The sequence below is a fragment of the Vidua chalybeata genome, chromosome 2 (genome assembly GCF_026979565.1).
Source record: "Vidua chalybeata isolate OUT-0048 chromosome 2, bVidCha1 merged haplotype, whole genome shotgun sequence".
In the NCBI taxonomy this organism is placed as follows: Eukaryota; Metazoa; Chordata; class Aves; order Passeriformes; family Viduidae; genus Vidua; species Vidua chalybeata.
Genome location: NC_071531.1, coordinates 116,328,508 through 116,346,541, shown reverse-complemented (window position 1 = coordinate 116,346,541; position 18,034 = coordinate 116,328,508). Strand labels below are relative to the sequence as shown.

The 18,034-nt window shown below is 59.6% G+C and overlaps 3 protein-coding genes across 6 annotated transcripts; all 3 read right to left on the bottom strand.

The window, feature by feature from the left end:
• Nucleotides 1-1,798: 1,798 nt before the first annotated feature.
• Nucleotides 1,799-8,734, bottom strand: P4HA3 (prolyl 4-hydroxylase subunit alpha 3). Its single transcript, XM_053934807.1, has 14 exons — nucleotides 8,625-8,734; nucleotides 7,892-8,395; nucleotides 7,271-7,413; nucleotides 6,848-7,062; nucleotides 6,169-6,318; nucleotides 6,020-6,071; nucleotides 5,673-5,830; nucleotides 5,417-5,593; nucleotides 4,851-4,915; nucleotides 4,518-4,677; nucleotides 3,896-3,958; nucleotides 3,566-3,634; nucleotides 3,268-3,364; nucleotides 1,799-3,071 (listed from the first exon to the last, which is right to left on the bottom strand). Exons 1-14 carry the CDS (start codon nucleotides 8,732-8,734, stop codon nucleotides 3,001-3,003), a joined length of 2,034 nt encoding a protein of 677 aa, XP_053790782.1. The 3' UTR covers nucleotides 1,799-3,000.
• Nucleotides 8,735-8,860: 126 nt separating this feature from the next.
• Nucleotides 8,861-11,846, bottom strand: NEU3 (neuraminidase 3). 4 transcript variants are annotated; one of them, XM_053934187.1, is made up of 4 exons: nucleotides 11,561-11,846; nucleotides 10,855-10,910; nucleotides 10,523-10,765; nucleotides 8,861-10,418 (listed from the first exon to the last, which is right to left on the bottom strand). In XM_053934187.1, exons 2-4 carry the CDS (start codon nucleotides 10,879-10,881, stop codon nucleotides 9,471-9,473), a joined length of 1,218 nt encoding a protein of 405 aa, XP_053790162.1. In that variant the 5' UTR covers nucleotides 10,882-10,910; nucleotides 11,561-11,846; the 3' UTR covers nucleotides 8,861-9,470. The 4 variants fall into 4 exon arrangements, with proteins under 4 accessions (XP_053790162.1, XP_053790165.1, XP_053790163.1 ...); XM_053934190.1 differs by having other exon boundaries at nucleotides 10,523-10,762; XM_053934188.1 differs by lacking the exon at nucleotides 11,561-11,846 and having other exon boundaries at nucleotides 10,855-11,123.
• A 945-nt stretch (nucleotides 11,847-12,791) lies between these two features.
• On the bottom strand, nucleotides 12,792-16,823 carry SPCS2 (signal peptidase complex subunit 2). The gene is made up of 5 exons (XM_053934191.1): nucleotides 16,725-16,823; nucleotides 14,899-14,982; nucleotides 14,453-14,613; nucleotides 13,363-13,497; nucleotides 12,792-13,050 (listed from the first exon to the last, which is right to left on the bottom strand). Exons 1-5 carry the CDS (start codon nucleotides 16,761-16,763, stop codon nucleotides 12,864-12,866), a joined length of 606 nt encoding a protein of 201 aa, XP_053790166.1. The 5' UTR covers nucleotides 16,764-16,823; the 3' UTR covers nucleotides 12,792-12,863.
• Nucleotides 16,824-18,034: the final 1,211 nt, after the last annotated feature.

Below are 18,034 nucleotides of genomic sequence, written 5' to 3'. Positions count from 1 at the left end.
GAAGCTGTGGCTGCCTCTGGATCCCTGGAAGTGTCCAAGGCCAGGCTGGACAGGGCTTGGAGCACCCTGGGATAGTGAAGGTGTCCCTGCCCGTGGCAGGGGTGGCACTGGGTGGGCTTTAAGGTTGGTCCCTACCCAAATTATTCTGATTCTGTGACTTTAGCACTGACATTTTTCCTCTTCTCCACTACTGACTTTTCTTTTGGGAGCAGGAAGGCCTGGGAAAAGGGCTGTGTGGAGGTGCCTGGCAACCAGCTGTTCACTGGTTTGAACTGGTAGTCAACACTCTTGGAAATCTAGACCTGAATCTTTAGGCAAGGTCAAAAACTTGAGTTTATGGCTTTTCACTTCCAAGAACTCTTGTCCCTAGTGCATTCTCCCCCCTATCCCCGAGCCTGGTGCTCTGCTCACAGGCTGGAAGTGCCCTTTGTGCTGCCCAAACCTGCGTCCCTGGGTTGTGCCATCCGTCTGTCTGTCTGTCTGTCCCTCGGCACCGTGTCCATGTGGCATCCGACACGGCGGGAATGGGACTGGGTGTTTGCTCCACGTTTTGCTGCACCCACGGGTGCTTGGCCAGTTGTGGCTGAGCTTTCCCAGTGTGGCAGGGTGACCTCCTGCCACGTGCTGCTGCTTCCAGAAGGAAAAGGTGCGAGTGGGTGTGGATGTGGGTGTCAGTTCTCTGGAGACCACACACTGTGTCCCGTGTCAGCCTCCTCCTGGTCTTGTCTTGTTCTGTGTCCATTGCCCTTGCCTACAAATAAAGCATTTGTGAAAAGCCTGCAGTAGGAATGCCTTCTTTCCCTTTAGCTGTGATACCTGGGCTCCTTGGAGCAGCCTGTGGAGGAAGGGGGTTGGTCCAGCTGTTCCTGCACCAGACCCAACCATTGGATTTTTCTGGTGACTCACGGAAGCCTCTTGCCATCCAAAATGCTCCTCCATCCCTTCCCTGCACCCCAGTGTGGGGAGGAAGGGGGAATTTAGCCACAGCTTTCACTTTTCCCCCTCCTTTCTGTGACCAATGACTCCCATATGTACAGGAACATCTGGAAGTAATAAACTGGAGCACTGGGGCTGGTGAGTAACCTGTGCTCTGTTCAGCCTTCTCTGAATCCTGCGGTGCTTGTTCCTGACTGAAAAGCAGAAACTGGGAGAAACTGGAAGTCTCCCAGGCTGTTTTACATGCCGGCAGGTTTAACAGCCCCAAGGGGCTGCTGGAGCCTCTTCCCAGCGCTCCAGTTCCTGCTGGCCTGCCCAAATGCTCCCTGCAGCTCACCCCCTATCCCTGTGTGCCTGTGGAGGGGTTAATCCATGGCTGGATGGAGTGATAAACACATTTCTGGCCCCAAAGCAAGGAGAGCCTCGGGAGAGGACTGCCTTCTGTTTCTATTCCCCTCCCCTATTTCTGTCCTTTCCCTTCCAGCCGGGAAAGAGGCAAGGCCAGGAGGGGATATGGTGACCTCCCTGGAAAGCTGGGTTTCCATCCTGGAGGATTTGAATCTCATTCCAAATGTCAACTAGATGAGTGTCTCTGTTTAGAGACAAGTTTAGGAGAAAAATGCTCTGAAATGAGTGTTGCCTCTAAAGAAAGAGTTCCAACAATCCCTTTCTGCCAACAGGAGGTTAACAGTAGTAGGATGAAAGTGAAAAAACTCCAATAGTTTATTCCCAGAGTGCCCACACGGTGTGGGAAAAGAAAATGAACAAATGCTAAATATTGAATTGTCCGACCTTAACACCACTGCACCCCCCGCCCCCGCCACCACCACCCCAGCCGGATAGAAACAAAACCAACCAAAATCAAACCAAACCAAAACTAAAATCAAAGCAAAAACAAGAACAAGAACAAAACAAACAAAAAAAAACCCAACAAAACAAAACAGAATTCCAGGGAAAGGGAAAAAAAGCCCACAACGGCCGCAACCTCCCGGGGATGGAAAAAATGGCGGCGGCTGCTGTCTGAGGGAAGGGGAAACACAAAGGGTGCAAAGGGTGCACGCAGCAGCTCGGGCAAAACGGAGGCGAGGGAACCTGCTGAGTTTATGGCGGGGTCCCCTCCTCACTGCAGTTATGAAGCCGTTGGATTTGGTGTCCTGTCTCCGGTTGGCCCCTCCCGTCCCGGCCGGTGCTCCGCCCGCCGGGCCTCCGTGATCTTCGACCAAAACTCAACCGAATAGCTCGGAGGGGGAAAAAACAAAACAAAACGGCCGAAGGATTGCTCCCACAGTCTCCTTGGCCAGGAAAAAAAACAAAACAAACAAAAAAAAAAACCCAAAGCCAACCCGCTGGCCTAGGCTAACAAAGCCCCAGCAGCTAGCGAAGCAGGCTGAGGGCGCCCGGGCCGCACGGCCCTGCGGACCGCCGGGCAGGGAGGCTTTGGGAAAGGCCGCGGAGAGCCCCGAGGCTCCCTGGAGGCACAGCAGGCATGGCTGGGCACGGAGCAGGGAGCAGGGAGCAGGAAAGCCGCCGGGACCATGCGGCTGGCCGGAGCTGGGCAGCCGCTGTGCCGCAGCCCGAGCCTCCCTGCTCTCGGGCAGCCGCCCACCGAGGTGCCGGCCGGGCGCGGGCTCCTGCCCGGCCCCCGTGCGCTGCCCGGGCCCGGCTGCTTGCTTTCTGCCGCTCGCCTGCCAGTCACCGCGGGGCTGCGGTCACGCTGCAGAAAGGGAGCTTGTCTGCAGGCAGGCAGGCGTGGGGCCAGGACGGCTGGAAGGAGCTGCCTTCTCCCCGAGACTGGATTTTAGCATTCCAAAACAGATGGGAGCCACAAGGATAGGGCTTGGCACCCCAGGACAGACGCCGGTTTAGTGTCTTTTGACTTTATTTCCATCCACCCAGTTTGGCCGTGGCTGAGCAAGCGCCCCTCCCGATCGCCCCCTGCTCCGCTGCTACCCCCTTCCCTCCCTTCCTCGCTCTGCTGTGCCAGGGCGGCTTCGCCACCTGCAGATGTCACATCTGGGGTGCCTTTGCCACCTGCAGATGTCACATCTGGGGTCCCACGGCGGCTCAGTCCTGCGGGTCAGCACTGCACGGCCGCCGGAACTCCTGCCCGTGTTCATGGATCCACTTATTCGCCACTGGAACAGACAAGGACACAGACCCCTGTCCGTTCCCTTCCCTCTGCACCTTTCTCTAATCCTGTGCTGCTATCAGGGAACTTTTTCCCTGTTTTCCAGGGTATTTATGCATTCCCAGCCCCTCTTGCCTCCCTGTTGGTGGGGCTGTCCCTCAGCCCCGTGTCACCCCGGGGTGACACCTGGTAGCATCTCTCACCCCACTTGTCCCCAGCCAGGACGGGGCAGCCGGCGTGGAGGGTGTCCCCGTCACCATTCCCGTTCCTCCGCAGGTTCCACCAGAAAAGAGCCGCATTCTGTGGGGCAGAGACGGGTTTGATACCCTAAACAGAGCTAAGATCCCCAAGACTGAATTTTGGCACCCCAAAACAGAGTGGGGAGCCTGGGGCTGGGGTTTGGCATCAGGAGAGGCTTGACCAAAACTCCCTGCGAGAGCTGAGATACAGAGAGCAGCACCCTCCCTTCCCGGCTCCCAGCGATTCCACGTGACCCCTCACCTTGACCACGGGCACGCTGAAGTTGGCATAGATGAAAGCAGTGGAGCCTCCAGCCTCCACTGCACTCAGCTGGAAAAGGAGCAAAAATAGGAGCCATGGATCCCCCCTTCCCTGTGATGCTCCTTTGCACAGGGAAACTGAGGCACAAAACCTCCCTTGGGCCCCAACTCTGTTCCCCTCACTCTGGCACGGCACAAGCTCCCGAATACTCCACAGACATTGGCACTTCCCACGCACTCCAGTGTTTTAGGGCTGCCCTCACCCACGCCATATCCCGTGAGGGCCAAGCCAGTGCCATCCCTCCAGGCTTGGAAACGAGGGGGGACTCACGTAGATCATGACTGTGGCGATCCTGTTGCCCGACTTCATTCTGTACAGGGGGCTCTTTGTGGACTGCTCCAAAAGGGGAGGTGAGCACGGTCAGTGCCGTGGGGACGGTCAGTCCTGCACTGGCACAGCTCAGCCCAGAGGCCCCTCACACCCCAGGAGCTCTAAGCTGCCCCACACTGTTCCCCCCACAGAAAATCCCTCCTTCTTCCTTCTTTTTTGTCCCTCCTCCCCTCCCTTCCCAGGAATATCCCCACCCAGGGATCACCATCCTGGGACCATCCATCCCACCCCTGCCAGGGGCCATCCCAGGCTGCATCACTAGGAACATCTCAGGGAATAACCTAGGGATCACCATGGGGACACCCCCAGGGACCGCTCGGGGTCTTCCCTTGGGCACCATCCCAGCAGCAGCATGAGGAGCATCCCAGGGCCCATCTCCAGGAATATCTGAGGGGCTACCCAAGAGTTCTCCTTCAGGAACACCTGAGGAATCACCCCAAAGGCCAACCCAGGGCCCATCCCCAGGAATACACCAGGGACCACCCCTGAGTCCACCCCAGGAGCACCACAGGAACCCCCCCGGGTGCCATCCCACGGTCCCCCACCCTGGCAGCTCCCTGACCGTGGCGTGGTCGAAGTGTGGCTCGTAGTGGCCTCCCAAGCCGTAGTTGACCACCTGCAGGTACTCGGCGTAGGGTGGCCGCAGGTCCAGGCCGGTGACGGCGGCGATGCGCCGATCCAGCGCGCGCACCACGGGGTCGGCCGTGTCCTTCAGCCAGGCGCTGCGGGACCACCCCACGTCAGCCCCCGAATTCACCTGTGGCTGGGCTTCACCCTCAGGGCACTGCTGGAGGGGCCAGGCCTCCCAGCACGGCTTCACTGCCACCTCACAGGTGGCCATGGAGCCACTGGCCAGGTCCCACTGGCTGGAGGACGAGCGAGGGGTGGCCACTACCTCTTGCTTATCCGGTACTCGGCTTTCTGCTGCTTCTCCCCAGAGGCAACCACGGATCTCTGCAGCTGAAGGACACATGGGGGGGGTGCATGTTGCCACACACGGGGACCCTCACACCGAGCAGGAGCCATTTTGGTGGGTTTGTACCAGCTGCTTGCCAAATGTCCCACCCCAAGGGTGGTGGGGTGAGGGAAGCAGTGACAGCGGGTGGAGTCACCAAGTCAAGCCTGGTGGGGAAGTGGTTTAGGTGCATCTGTGGACCTGGTTTCTTCCAAAAAGTCTTTTGAGGGGTTCACATGGAACAGGGATCATCATCCCAGGGTCTCATCTAATCCTAGAGTGCTTTGGGTTGGAAAGGGCCTTCCAAGATCATCCAGTTCCACTCCCTGCCATAGGCAGGGACACCTTCCACTAGATGAGGTGGCTCCAAGCCCCGTCCCATCTGAATTCCCTGGAGGAGGCTTTGGCCTTAAAACCCCTCCTATCTCTGCCTTCACCCTGGATCATGATCTCCTGGGACACCCTGCTGCAGGAAAGGGACATCCCTGGTGGCGGGGATGGCTCACCCAGGGCCCTGCCAACCCCTTGATGGTCTCAGCCTCAGCATCGGTGATGAAATCATGGTACAGAGCCACATGGGGCTGGATCCGGACCATCTCCTTCTTGGCAGGCTGGAGGAGGAGGAAGGGGCTGCCGTTGGTCTCGTAGGAGCAGCTGAGGTGCAGGAGCTGCTCTGGGGCTGGCTGGGGAGGAAGAGGAGCAAGGAAGGCGTGAGGGGGGCACAGCGGTGGTGGGGGACCACGGCACCCCTGCCAGTCCCACCTGCCCCCCGGGGCGCTGGCACAGCTCCTCGTAGGCATCGCGGCTCTGCAGGCGGGTGCTGTTGGGGCGCTGCAGGGGCCTGGCACTTGCCCCCGTCCCCATCTCCAGCAGCTTCTTGTACTTGGCCACGTTCCTCGACACCCTTTGGTTGCTGGGATCTGCTGGGGAGGTGGTGTCACCCAGAATGCTGCATCCCCATCAACCCCCTTCCCTGGCATCGGTCTCTGGAGAATTACCCCAGATGGGGGTAAGAAATTGAGTGAGGGAGGCTGTTGCCATGCAGAGGTGATGGGGACATCCCAAAATCTTTTCCCTCTTCCTGCTGCATTCAGGGTTGTCCCACATACCGTAGCGGAGAAACTCCCGGGAGAGGCTCAAGGCGTGAGAGATGTTTCCAGCCTGGATGGGGGAGTGGAGACCCCATAAGCATCCATCCTCCCACCCACGGTTTGGCTCTACTGGACACTGGGGATGGGGAGGGGACTCGTGGTTGTACCATGAAGTAGGAGAAGGCCAGATGGTCCAGAGCATCCTCCAGGCTGCTCCGGTCCTCCAGGTTCCAGCTGCCATAGGAGAGGCGGAAGAGGCTGACAGCCTCCTCCAGCCATGCAATGGAGTGGTAATAGTCACCTGTGTCATAGGCCACCTGCGGGGCAACACGTCACCTGCACCTGCCAGCTGGGCCATCCCACCCCATCCCACCCTATCCCATCCCATCCCATCCCATCCCATCCCATCCCATCCCATCCCATCCCATCCCATCCCATCCCATCCCATCCTATCCCATCCCATCCCATCCCATCCCATCCCATCCCATCCCATCCCATCCCACCCTATCCCATCCCATCCCATCCCATCCCCATCCCATCCCATCCCATCCCATCCCATCCCATCCCATCCCATCCCATCCCATCCCATCCCATCCCACTGCAATTCCTGCCCATCCTGTACCATTGCATCTGTCGCTTTCCTATTGCCATCTCCATCCCTGTTGCCTCCCACATCGTCCCCAACCTGTCCCATCCCTTCCTTTCCTGTTCCATCCCCACCTCAGTCTCCATCCCCATTTCCACCTTCACTTCCACCTCATGTAAAGAAACCTCCATGTCCATCCCTATGGAAGCAACACCCCGGGCTAGAGAAGTTTTGTGAAGGCTTAGGGGGCTCTCCCTCACCTTTCCCACGTGGAAGCAGTCGTCGGCAGAGAGGGAGGCGCGCCGGCCGGGGCTGTAGAGGGGCGGGTGCCCGGCTCTCTGGAAGACGCCGCTGGCCAAGCCCTTGACGCTCAGTGCGTAGACGTCCTGCAGCCGCATCAGCGCCCTGGCCGCCCCGTCCAGGTCCTCAGCTCCAGGCAGCTCCTGCTCCACCTCCCTGAGGCCAGCATGGAGTGCTGCAGGGTGGAAAAGAGGTGAAATTAAAGAAATTATGAGGTGCAATCGCCCTTATCAGCTCATTTCCCTGGGGACCCCACATCCTGCTCCTCCATCCGTTCTGCTCCTCCAACAATCTTCTTGCTTCTCCACCTGTTCCCCAGCCCCTCCATCTATTTCCTGGCCTAGGTGCCAGAGGGGACATAAGGCTGAGCATCTTCCCCGTACCCTGGGTGTTCCTGGTGGCCTCGTCGCTGTAGATTATGTTGGGCCAGTCAGAGTGGAGGCGCTTGATGAGGCTGAAGGCCAACAAGGGGTTGTCCACCGAGGCCTCAGGGTCCTGGTGCAGTGCCTGGACCTTCTCATAGAACCTACAGGGCACCCACAGCAGGACACTTCGATGCTCCTCGGTGTTGACACCGCCCGGGTGAGGACTCAGTGCCCCCATTGTTGGGCAGCTTCGCCTCAGCATCCGCTCTTTGGCCAAGCCAGAGCTGAGGGATTGCCCGACCCAGCCCTGGTGGGACGGTGGGGATGGCCCATGCCTTGGGGATGCTGCCACCCAGATCCCCGTGGGTGAGGGGCCATGTCCCTCTCCTGGGACACAGCTGGGGGAAGGGGGGGCCTGAGCCACGTCCAGTCTCAGCTTCCCGTCCTCCCACCACGCTCTTATTTAGGGCCACTCCCAAAAATGGGGTGCTGCGGGGAAGGTGGGGATGGGATAACCCCTCCTCATAGCCAGGGAATCGCCCACGCCTGGGGCTGGGGGGCGGGATGGGTGGCTGGAGGGGAGCGGATGCTGCGGGCGCCCCAGCCGTGGCCGCGGCGCGGTTGGGGGGGTCCCGGTACCTGCGGAGGAGGCGCAGGCGGGAGCTCTCGTCCCGCAGGTAGGAGCGGAGCCGGCGGAGCAGGCGGCGCTCGGCGCCCAGCGCTCCCCGCACGCTCAGCATCGCAGAGAACGTCTCGGCCGGGGCGGGGGGCGGCAGCAGCGCCAGCAGCGCCCCCAGCACCCCCAGCGCCGCCAGTGCTCCCAGCGCCCCCAGTGCTCCCAGTATCCCCAGTACCTCCAGCGCCCCTAGTCCCAGCAGTGGCCCCAGCACCCACACTATGCTCAGTGGCCCCGGTGCTCCAAGTGTCCCCAACACCCCAGAACACCCTGTACCTCCGGTCCCAGCAGCGCCCCCCGAGCCCCCAGCAGCCCCAGCAGTGCCCCCAGCACTCCCGGTGTCAGCCGTGCCCCGAGCCGCAGCGCCCGCATCCGGCCGCCGCCGCCGGGAGAAGCCGGGGGAAAAGGGGCGGAGAGGCCCCGCCTTTGGGGGGAAAAGGGGTGGGGGGTGCCCCGGATCCGCCACGCTGGCTGGGGAGGGCGGTGTGGTGCTGGTCCCCGTCCTGCTCGTCCCTGTCCCCATTCCAATCTGCCCCGCCAATCTGTCCCTATCCTGCTTGTCCCCCTCTTATCTGTCCCCGTCCGGCCCCAGCCTCATCCTGCCAGTCCCTGCCCCTTTCCCTGTTCTGTCCTGGCCCCATCCTGCTCTGTCCTCAGCTTCATCCTGCCCGCCTGCTTCTGTCTGTCCTATTTTACCTTCTGTCGTTCTTTTGTCTGGCCCCCTCCTGCCCGTCCCTGTCCACATCCTGCCTGTGCCCGCCCCGATAGTGCCCGTCCCGCCTTGCACTCATCCTGTCTGCCCCCATCCCGCCTCTCCACACACAAAACACAGCACCAGGATGGAGTGGGAGGTGCCACGCTTGGGGCCATCCTGCATCTTTCTGGAGCAGGGCCAGCTCCGTTGGGATTTTCCCTGCATTGACTGGATTTCATGTGTTTTGGGAGAATTTTATTTGACAGCAGCACGGGGATGTGAGGTCACTGTCACTGTCGGGATGCTACAAGCTGTTCCCTATGGAGCAGAATGAAACACCCCCCAACACTCCTCTCCCCCCACTCAAACAAGATTTGAGAGCTTTTTCCCAGGAGGCAGGGAGAAACTCAGTCTAAAGCAGGCAAGTGAAGAAAAGAGGATAAAAAATGGTAAAAACTGGGAATCCTCTGCCACCTGCAGGAACACAGGAACTGGAATATTTTTAACTAAACCAAGCTTTCTGGGTACTTTTCCCTCAGGGAATTAGCTGCTCTTGCTGGCACCTTCTGCTTTTCAGCTGCTACCAGGTGAAAAATGCTGATTTTTGGAGAAGCAGCGGCATTTCCTATGCTGAGCTGGCATCCCCCTTGGCCAAGCCAGATCCTCCACTGCCGCAGGTCACCGACAACATCTGACGGGCGATTAAAAAGACATAATTAAATAAAAGGTACATGACGACGAGCCTCTGGTGCACTTGAAATATCCTGGTGAGCTCCCGGCACTGCCGCGCTCACTGGATCCGGCTGCCGACGCTCAGGCGTGACCGCACTGCCTAAAACGGGTCTATTTTAGGGAGCCTTGAGGTCCTGATCGCCGGAGGGGTCCAGGGTGAAGAGGCAGAAGCTGATTTCCTCGCAGGCGCTGCTGGCGCCGCACTCGAACAAGCACCCGAAGAGGCCGCCGGGGCAGACGGCCAGGTCGGAGTAGCCGGCCGGCCCGGCGCGCAGCACCCAGGGCCGCCGCCAGCCCGCCCCGTCCAGCGGCGAGGGGTTGACGTAGAGGCCCAAATCGCGCCGGCGCTGCCGGTCCGTGGGGTGGGAGTAGAGCAACCAGGGGGGCGCCCCGGCGGAGCGGGCGGGCGCGGCGAAGCTGACCACGCTGCCCTGGCAGCCCCCCGGCGGCTCGCCCAGCGCCGCGCACGGCGCCGGCCGCTGGAAGCGCAGCCCGCGGTCGGTGCTGAGCGCCACGGCCCGGCAGCCCCGCGGCGCCCGGGCGCTGCAGTACAGCACGGGCTGCCGCGGGCCGCCCACCTCGGCCACCTGGCACTCGCCCGTCCGCTCGCCGCCCAGCAGGGCGCCCTTGTGCCAGCGGCGCCCGCCGTCGTCGCTGTAGAAGACGAGGGAATGCTGGCGGGTGAAGCAGGGCAGCCGCAGGGCCCCGCACAGACAGCCGTGCACGTAGTAGGTGTAGGCCGGCACCACCAGCCGCCCCGAGCCCAGCTGTAGCCCGTGGCCCGGCCCCACGGCGAAGGTGGCCCAGCGGGACAGGTCGGCGCCGATGGCCTCGTCCGTCACGTCCCGCAGCGCGCTCCAGCCGCGGCCGCCGTCGGCGCTGGTGGCGAAGCAGAGACGCGCGGCGCTGCAGCCGCTCCAGATCTGGCACCGCTCCGTCTTTCCCTGCTCCACGCAGATGCAGAAGAGGAAGACGGTGCCGCTCCTGGCGTCGTAGAGAGGACAGGGGTTCATGGTGCGGTGGCCGGGCAGCGCCAACGCCGACAGCTCCTCCATGGGACCCCACTGCCGGCAAGAAGGAAAATGGGGCTCAGCCACGGGGTCGCTGCACCCTGGAGCCACCGGGCATCGCGCCCATCTCTTGTTCCTACAGCCCGGGGGGATTTTACCTTGACCGAGGAGCCGTGCCGGCGGCCCCGCCGCAGCACCAGGTGCTTGGCATCCTCGTCCCGGGCCGAGGAGCGCTTCTCGGCAAAGGCCAGGAAGGAATCATCCGGGGGGACGTAGAGCAGAGCTGGGATGCGGTAGGTGACCCCACCTGCCTGCCGGAACAGCGTCTCCGGAGGGAAAACGTGCGGGGATCCTGGTGGTGGTGGCGGCGGTGGAGGGCTCTCCCCGCCGTCCCCCTGCTGCTGCAAGGGTGGGAAAGCCAGATGTAAAGGGTTAAATCCCGGCAAAGGAGAGGGTGACCTGTACGGGGGGGATAGGGATGAAGGCTCACCTTGAGGCAGGTGGTGGCCTGGGACATGGTGGCCGCCCGGAGGTTCCCCCTGGGACCTGAGCAGGGTGGGAGAGTGGGGTGAGAGCAGAGCCCCTCGGCGGGGTCACAGCCGCCCTCCTGCCCGTCTGTGCTGCCGCCCTGTACTGCACAGGCTCCCCTGCTCCACCCACGGTGCCACCTCCCGGCTCTTCCCAAGGGCTGTGATCTCCTGCTCGGGACCCCCGAGCTCCCGGCGCCTTAAGCTCCCCCGGTGGCACTAGCCCAGAGTCCCTGTGCCCGTGCACCCCTCCATTCCCCGTGCACCCCTCCCAGCTGGATCCCACCCTGCACCCCCCACGTCCCTACGCTCGCCCACAGCACAAACCCCCTCCACCCCAGCATGCACTGACCCCCGCAGTGACAGACACCCCCTCCGTGCATCCCCCTTCACATGTCCTGACCCCCCTGCGGCCCCGCAGGCACTGATCGCCCCCCATCCACCTGCAGTACCCGGATTCTCGCCCTGTACCCCCCGACACCCCCACAGCCCGACTCCCCTACACCCCGGTGACCCCCCCAGTCCCAGTCCCAGTCCCAATCCCCCTGCACCGCCCTGCACCTCACAAACACCGACCCTCCCATCCCCTCCGTGCCGCGGCCCCCCCGCACTCCTCCATCCCCCGCACTCCCCATCCCCGCATTTCCGCATCCCCCCATCCCCGCAGACCCCGCTGCTCTCGCCGCCGCCGCGCCGGGGCCGCCCCGCTCCGCCTCTTCCTGCAGGTCCCGGAGCCGGGGGGGCCGGATCAGGCGCTCGGCGGGCCAAGGAAGCGGGCGGGGATCCCGCTGCCGGGATACCCGAGCCTGGCGCCGGTGCCGGGACAGCAGGGACAGTACCTGTGCAGGTGTGAGCGGGTGATGGGCTCCTCCTGCGGCGCTCCTGCGGGGGAGGTGGAGCGGTGGAATACCAGGAGGAGACTCACCGGTGCAGCCGCTGCCAAGTCCCGACCCTCTCCCCAGCAGGTGGGAGGGGAGCCAAGAGGGGGATGGAGGCAGGACCCTGCTTGGGGGGCCAGGAGAATCCCCTGCCGGGCGCCCCTGTGGGACGCGTGTGGAGAGGGAGGGCTGGAAAACCAGGAGGGTGCATCTGGGGGTTCCTTGAGGTGAGGCAGCCAAGCCCAACCAGCTCTGCAAGATAAAAAGATGAATCATCTTCATCCGGTGGCACCTGGGGATGAGGTTTAGGTGACAAGACTGTTGTGGTGCCATGGGAATGCCGGGATTCTTCCAGCCTTGAGGATTTTGTGCAGTGGGATTCCCTCCCCAGGCGTGAGACACCCCAGAGATGCTCCAGGACACGTTTGATGTCTGTTCTTCCTTTTTATTGAAAAAACAACCCAAAAAAATCTCTCTTTTAAAAAATGCCAGCTTATAGAAGGGACACACGGAACGGGAGATGCCAGAAGGGAACCATGGGACAGACAGACACAGCTTGGAAAATCTTTTACACTTTCTGAGAAGCTTCGTGGCTGAGCACACAGAAGTAGCATAATTGATTCTTCCCCCTGACACACAAAAGGTTAAAACAATCCTCTACTCCCACTTAGATAAATACAAAAATAAAGCAAACTTGTTTGTGAGGGGATGGTTGTTTCACAGAAGGGTTTTGTCCTGAACTCCTACCAGACAACGGAAAGGTGGGATTGGTAAAGCCCCCTGGACACAGAGCCATGGGATAAAGCACTGCCAGGTAAAGCAGAGGACGCTGGGGCAGCATTGGTGATGTGTTTCCCCTCCTGAGGGTCCCCAAAATCCAATTTTAGAGTCTGCCTCAGAGCCTGGAAGGCAGGCACAGAGACCAAGCTTAGCCATGGGCTTCAACAGATCTTGGGTCCAAGATTAAAATTCCTGCTTCTCCAACATGGAATAGGACTTCAGGACAAAAACAGAGGCCATGATTCACTTTCTTTGCCATTTGACTTTATTGGTGTTAATTTAGCAGGCTGCCGGGAGGCGGGTGGGCTCTGAAATCATTTTGTTTTCCTCTCCAGGGCCAGGCTGTCGTGCAGCTTGGACACCTCTGGCTCGTAGGCCTCCATGACTAACGTGCCGTTGTTATCGAAGAACTTGGCGATGGATTTGGTGAACTCGGCTTCCCTCTGCTGCTTGGTTTTCCCGCTGATGAAGGTCAGCTTCAGGGTGTACTTGTCATCGAACCTGCAGGAGGGCAGACACACCTCAGAGCAGATCCCAGCCGGGACAGAAAGCCCCTCCTGTGCGAGGGGAAAACCCTCCCGGGCTGGAGCTCCCTGCCTGGGCACTCGCAATGAACACAGCTAAAGGCCTTTATGCCCCGCTTTAAAGAGAAGTGAAACATCAACACTGGTGCCAGAAAACCACGTGGAGCTGCTCCTGTTCCTGGAGCAGGACATGGTTTTTGATGGAGCAGCGTGGGTTGGTGGGTTTCAGAAGAAAAGGCAGTATTTTGGGTGATCTCTAGGGAGCCCGGGCTGCCGGAGCGAGCGGTACCGTTTGAGGCTGGAGGAGAGCTGCCAGACGTCGTCGGGATCCATCCCGGCCGGGTCCTTCCTGTGAGCCACCAGGAAAATGCTCTTCTCCTTGTACGAGGTATAAATGGTCAGGATTCCCATCATCACAAAATACGTGCACAGGAAGTTAAGGAAATTGGGAGGGTGCAAGGAGAAGCAGAAATTAGGCAGAGAAGTCGCTCGGATCCCCTCAGACACTGTGGTTTAACATTTTGATTCCAAACGGGATGTGTGGCTGATGCTTCATCAGCATGAGAAATTAAGTAATAAATTTAATAATTTATTATTCACTCCCTGGAAGTGTCCAAGGCCAGGTTGGATGGGGCTTGGAGCAACCTGGTTTAGTGGAAGTGTCCCTGCCCGTGGCAGGGGGTGGAACTGGATGAGCTTTAACGTCCCTTCCCACCCAAACCAGTCTGGGATTCTCTGACATTTGCTGGGAAATAGTGGGAAAACTTGAGACTGAACAAGCCACAGAAGGAGTAGCTGGGCATTCCTCCTAAGCACAGACCAAGCAATTCCTCTTTCCCATTTTTGGAATTCAGTAATTTCAAGTGCTGCAAGACAAGTCACCCATTTGTTCTGAAAGCCACCCAGAACAGCCAGGAACAATGAAATTCCTTAGGATCACAGAATTATTTAGGTTGGAAAATATCTCTGAGCCCATTGAGTCCAACCATTTCTCCAGTCCAGGCCACCAGTACTCCTTTGCATTGCTGAGCCTCATGGAGTGACCTCAGCCCGTGGATCCAGCCTGTCCAGATCCCTCTGCAGAGGCAAGAATTTCCTCTTTCCCCTCTCAGTATCTGACCTGTGGTATTAGGGAAATGCAAACGTGTCTGTAACCAGACTGTGGATAGAATAACAAAAAAGGATCTGCCTCAGACCACCCAAATTTAGGGACATTACAGCCAGACAGGCAGGAATTTTCCTGTCACATGAAAACTGACTGATTGTCAGCTGATCTCCACACGACAGGAGCACAATTCCCGCAGGCCTGAAGATGGGAATATCCAGAAGGGAAAATCAAACCCCTCTGGTATAACCACGACAAGATCTGCAAAGGATATGAGACAACACAGAAGGCAAGAACCGGTTTGGACTCAGGAAAAGGGTGCAGGTAATCCCAAATCAAAGCGACGATGGCGAAGAGACAAGAGATTGTGCAGATGATGAGGCGGCCGTCGATCAGACGGAAGTTTTCCACGTATTTGTACTTCTCCAGGAGCACCTGTGGGAGAAACAGGCAGCTGAGCCCATGGCAAGCTTTTCAGGAATTTGGGAAGGGGTTGAAGGGAGCAATCCCAGTGGCACAGGCAAACTGAGCAGAAGGTTTGTGGGGAGTTAATGTCTGCATCAGGCACCCTGATAGTTGATCCCTGTCAGGCACAAACATGTGGGAATCACAAGAGACACTAAAGACCCAGCATGGCTACGGGCACAACCAACCCCAAAAAGCAGGAAAGAACACCAGAGAGCTTCCCAGGAGGGACAACTCAGCAGAGAGAGCACCTACCTTTTTGGCAGAGTCGTCCAAGGAATTTTTCACAGCTGAACCATCCCATTTGTCAATTTTTACTGGCTTGTCATCAATCTTCCACTGCAACGGAAAGTGTGGGGTGAGGGCACCTTCATCCCAACTGCCTGTTCCTGCCGTGAGCACCAGGACAGGGGCACACCAGAGAGCACCTGCCTGTTTGGGAAAGCCTGGCTGGACAGAGGGAATCTGCAGCCAAAAGCTGCCTGAGCAGCACCGTTGCTGGGCGGGTTTCAGCCTATACACCTTGTCTCAGGTTTCATTCGGTTCCACAACCTGGCAGCAGGTTTCACTTGGCTTCTGCATTTGCTGCTCCCGCTGCCCTCCCCAGGAAGGGACAGCTGGGCTGGATTCCTGCCTTTGGATGTACTCCTGATTTCCAGCCACACTGCTACGCACGGACCCTTGGGGGACGGAGGAAAATTTTGAGAACCCCCAACTATCTTGGTACAAGGGGAGATTTAAAAGGCACAGACAGGGAATTTCAGTTAAAACCGTTCTCCGGAACAAAAGCAGGGGACTCTGCCACTCTTCACATTTATCCAAATCTTCTGCAGGAATGGGTCCCTCCCCAGTAACAGTGCCCACGTACAGCTCAGCTTTTCCAAGGGGCCCACCTTCCCCTGAGCTACATTATTTTCTGGTGGCACATCAGTCCGAGCCCTGAGTATCCCAAGTCATCCCGTATTTCAAACGGGTCGGTGACTGGAGCTGGAATCTCAGCTGCCAGTAAAGCAACCCTCAATGTCCCTGGTGTTATTTCCCTGCTCCGGAAGCTCCCAAGCTGGATTGATTAACTACCAGCCCAAAGAGCTCCTTTCCCTCCTCTGGAAGGAGCAAAACCACTTAAAATGTGATGCAGAACTCCATCTGCTTCCCCTGCAGCCGCGCAGGGAAAAGCCCGGCTCTCCCCCGGGCCCGGCACGTGGGAATTCTGAGGCACACAGTGAATGTCGCTGCGTGTCCACCAGCTCCATGGGGCACAAAAGCAGCGGCCAGAAGGATCTAAAAATCACGGAGAACTGGGACAGAGCTCGCACACCAGCCTGTGGTACCAAATATTTTAGCTGGCTGCTTCTGAAGCATCTTCTTCCAGGGCTAATTAGCACACATGCTAATTGGAAGCCACAGCCTTTGCCGTAAGAGGACAGGGTCGAATTCTTCCCACTATTTATTCTTGCTTATACAAACATCTACAGCAATTGGAGGGGGATGACCCGGGCTGGAGGGAGGATGCTGAGGGGGGATTCTCAGGGATGGGGATGCTCAGGCCTGAGGGGGGATTCTCAGGGGTGAGGGGGGCTTCTCAGGGATGGGGATGCTCAGGGATGAGGGGAGATGCTCAGGGATGGGATGCTCAGGGCTGAGGGGGGATGCTCAGGGATGGGATGCTCAGGGCTGAGGGGGGATGCTCAGGGATGGGGATGCTCTGGGATGGGGATGCTCAGGGATGAGGATTCTCAGGGATGGGATGCTCAGGGCTGAGGGGGGATGCTCAGGGATGGGGATGCTCAGGGATGAGGATGCTCAGGGATGAGGATTCTCAGGGATGGGATGCTCAGGGCTGAGGGGGGATGCTCAGGGATGGGGATGCTCAGGGATGGGATGCTCAGGGCTGAGGGGGGATGCTCAGGGATGGGGATGCTCAGGGATGGGGATGCTCAGGGCTGAGGGAGGGATACCCAGGAGTGAAAGGCGGAAGCCCGGGGCCGGCGGGGGAATGCGCGGGGCTGGCGGGGCGCTGCCCGGGGCCCCGGCCGGGGCAGGGGCCGCTCGGGGCGGCTCAGGAGCCCCGCGCACGGTACCTTGTCCAGGAGCCCGTTCCGGCCGCTCTTGGCCGCCATCTTCTCGCCGCCTCCGCCCCCGCCCCGCCCGCGACACCTGGGCGCTCCTGATTGGTGGCGCGGGAGGAAGTCCGGGCTCCGCGCGCCGCGCGGCACGCTGGGAAATGCAGTCCGCCCCGTCCGCCATCCCTGCGACGTGCGGAAGGTGCTCGCATCATGGAACCGCAGGATTTGGGTTGGGAGCGAGCTTAAAACCCATCCAGTCCCACCCCCTGCCGCGGGCGGGGGAGCCTTCCAACGGACCAGGCTGCTCCAAGCCCCGTCCGACCCCAACAGGGCTGTCCAGCCCTGGCACAGCTGCCCAGGGCAGGGGTGCAGTCCCCACACCTGGAGGGATTTGAAGCCATGTCGATGTGGCACTTGGCGACACGGGTTAGTGGTGGCCTTGCAGCGCCGGGGGACTCGATGACCTTGGAGGCCCTTTCCAGCCCTAACTATTCCATGGTTCTATAATCTCCAACACGATACAGCAGCCCTGTTGTGTGGCTGAGCCATGTGAGGATGCTGCTTATTCCTCCTTAATCAGACCCTTCATGTACAGCTTGTCCCCAGCTGCCATGACAAGGAACCCGTTTTCCATCGCAGGAGATGCGATGCTAAGCTAGATGGCCACTGGGACCGATCCAATTTAGCTGCTTTGATGCGGGATATCAGTTTTATGTCAAAAGAATCCACCACAGCCCCAGTCCGGCCTCCTGGCAGATGCATCTCCCTACAGTGAGAGCAAATGAGGGGTTTCCACCTGTCTGCTCGAGCCTATTATTAATGAGCCTTTTGTACCTTTGTTCCTTTTGGCGGGAATCGGGTCTGGCTTGCTGCCCTGGCTGTGCCAACATTCCCGGAGGAAACTGCACAGGGTCCTCAGTGTTTGTGAGAGCAGAGGGGAGCAGCCTCTGGCAGCGCTCCCGGTCACACGGAGCTGCCAGTGCAGCTGGAAGTGGAGAAAGGGCAGCTTCAGTACGTCCTGCTGCAGGAGCCAGGGATGTGGACAGGATCGGGATGGGTGGGCAGCACCTGCTGCTCCCTGCCCACATGGAAAGCTCCAGCGGGAGAGGGCTCAGCGCTGCCAGGCTGCCACACAGACCCTGCTGGGCTCCCCGGGATACACAGCTGGATGTACCCCAGCCCAAACCCAGCTGCTGGGAGATCAGCCTCGGATTGAAATGGATTTCTCTCCAGAGGAAGTGGAACTCGGGTCTCTGAGCTTTTCCAACTAAATGATTTTGTGATTCTACAATTACTCCATAACCTCCTTCGGACAGAGGCAAGTG

Excerpts from the sequence above, each read along its gene's own strand:
- NEU3 (XM_053934187.1), bottom strand. The coding sequence starts at position 10,881 with ATGTCCCAGGCCACCACCTGCCTCAAG. Across the intron at positions 10,766-10,854 it reads AGGCCACCACCTGCCTCAAG|CAGCAGGGGGACGGCGGGGA; the intron begins GTGAGCCTTCAT and ends CCACCCTTGCAG. Across the intron at positions 10,419-10,522 it reads GGCACGGCTCCTCGGTCAAG|TGGGGTCCCATGGAGGAGCT; the intron begins GTAAAATCCCCC and ends TCTTGCCGGCAG.
- SPCS2 (XM_053934191.1), bottom strand. The coding sequence starts at position 16,763 with ATGGCGGCCAAGAGCGGCCGGAACGGGCTCCTGGACAAG. Across the intron at positions 14,983-16,724 it reads GGAACGGGCTCCTGGACAAG|TGGAAGATTGATGACAAGCC; the intron begins GTACCGTGCGCG and ends TTTCCGTTGCAG. Across the intron at positions 13,498-14,452 it reads CTTGCCTTCTGTGTTGTCTC|GTATTTTGTGATGATGGGAA; the intron begins ATATCCTTTGCA and ends CTTCCTGTGCAC.
- P4HA3 (XM_053934807.1), bottom strand. The coding sequence starts at position 8,734 with ATGGGGGCAGACAGGATGAGTGCAAGGCGGGACGGGCACTATCGGGGC. Across the intron at positions 7,063-7,270 it reads GGCCACCAGGAACACCCAGG|CACTCCATGCTGGCCTCAGG; the intron begins GTACGGGGAAGA and ends TCCACCCTGCAG. Across the intron at positions 3,365-3,565 it reads TCAGCGTGCCCGTGGTCAAG|AATGCGGCTCTTTTCTGGTG; the intron begins GTGAGGGGTCAC and ends TCTGCCCCACAG.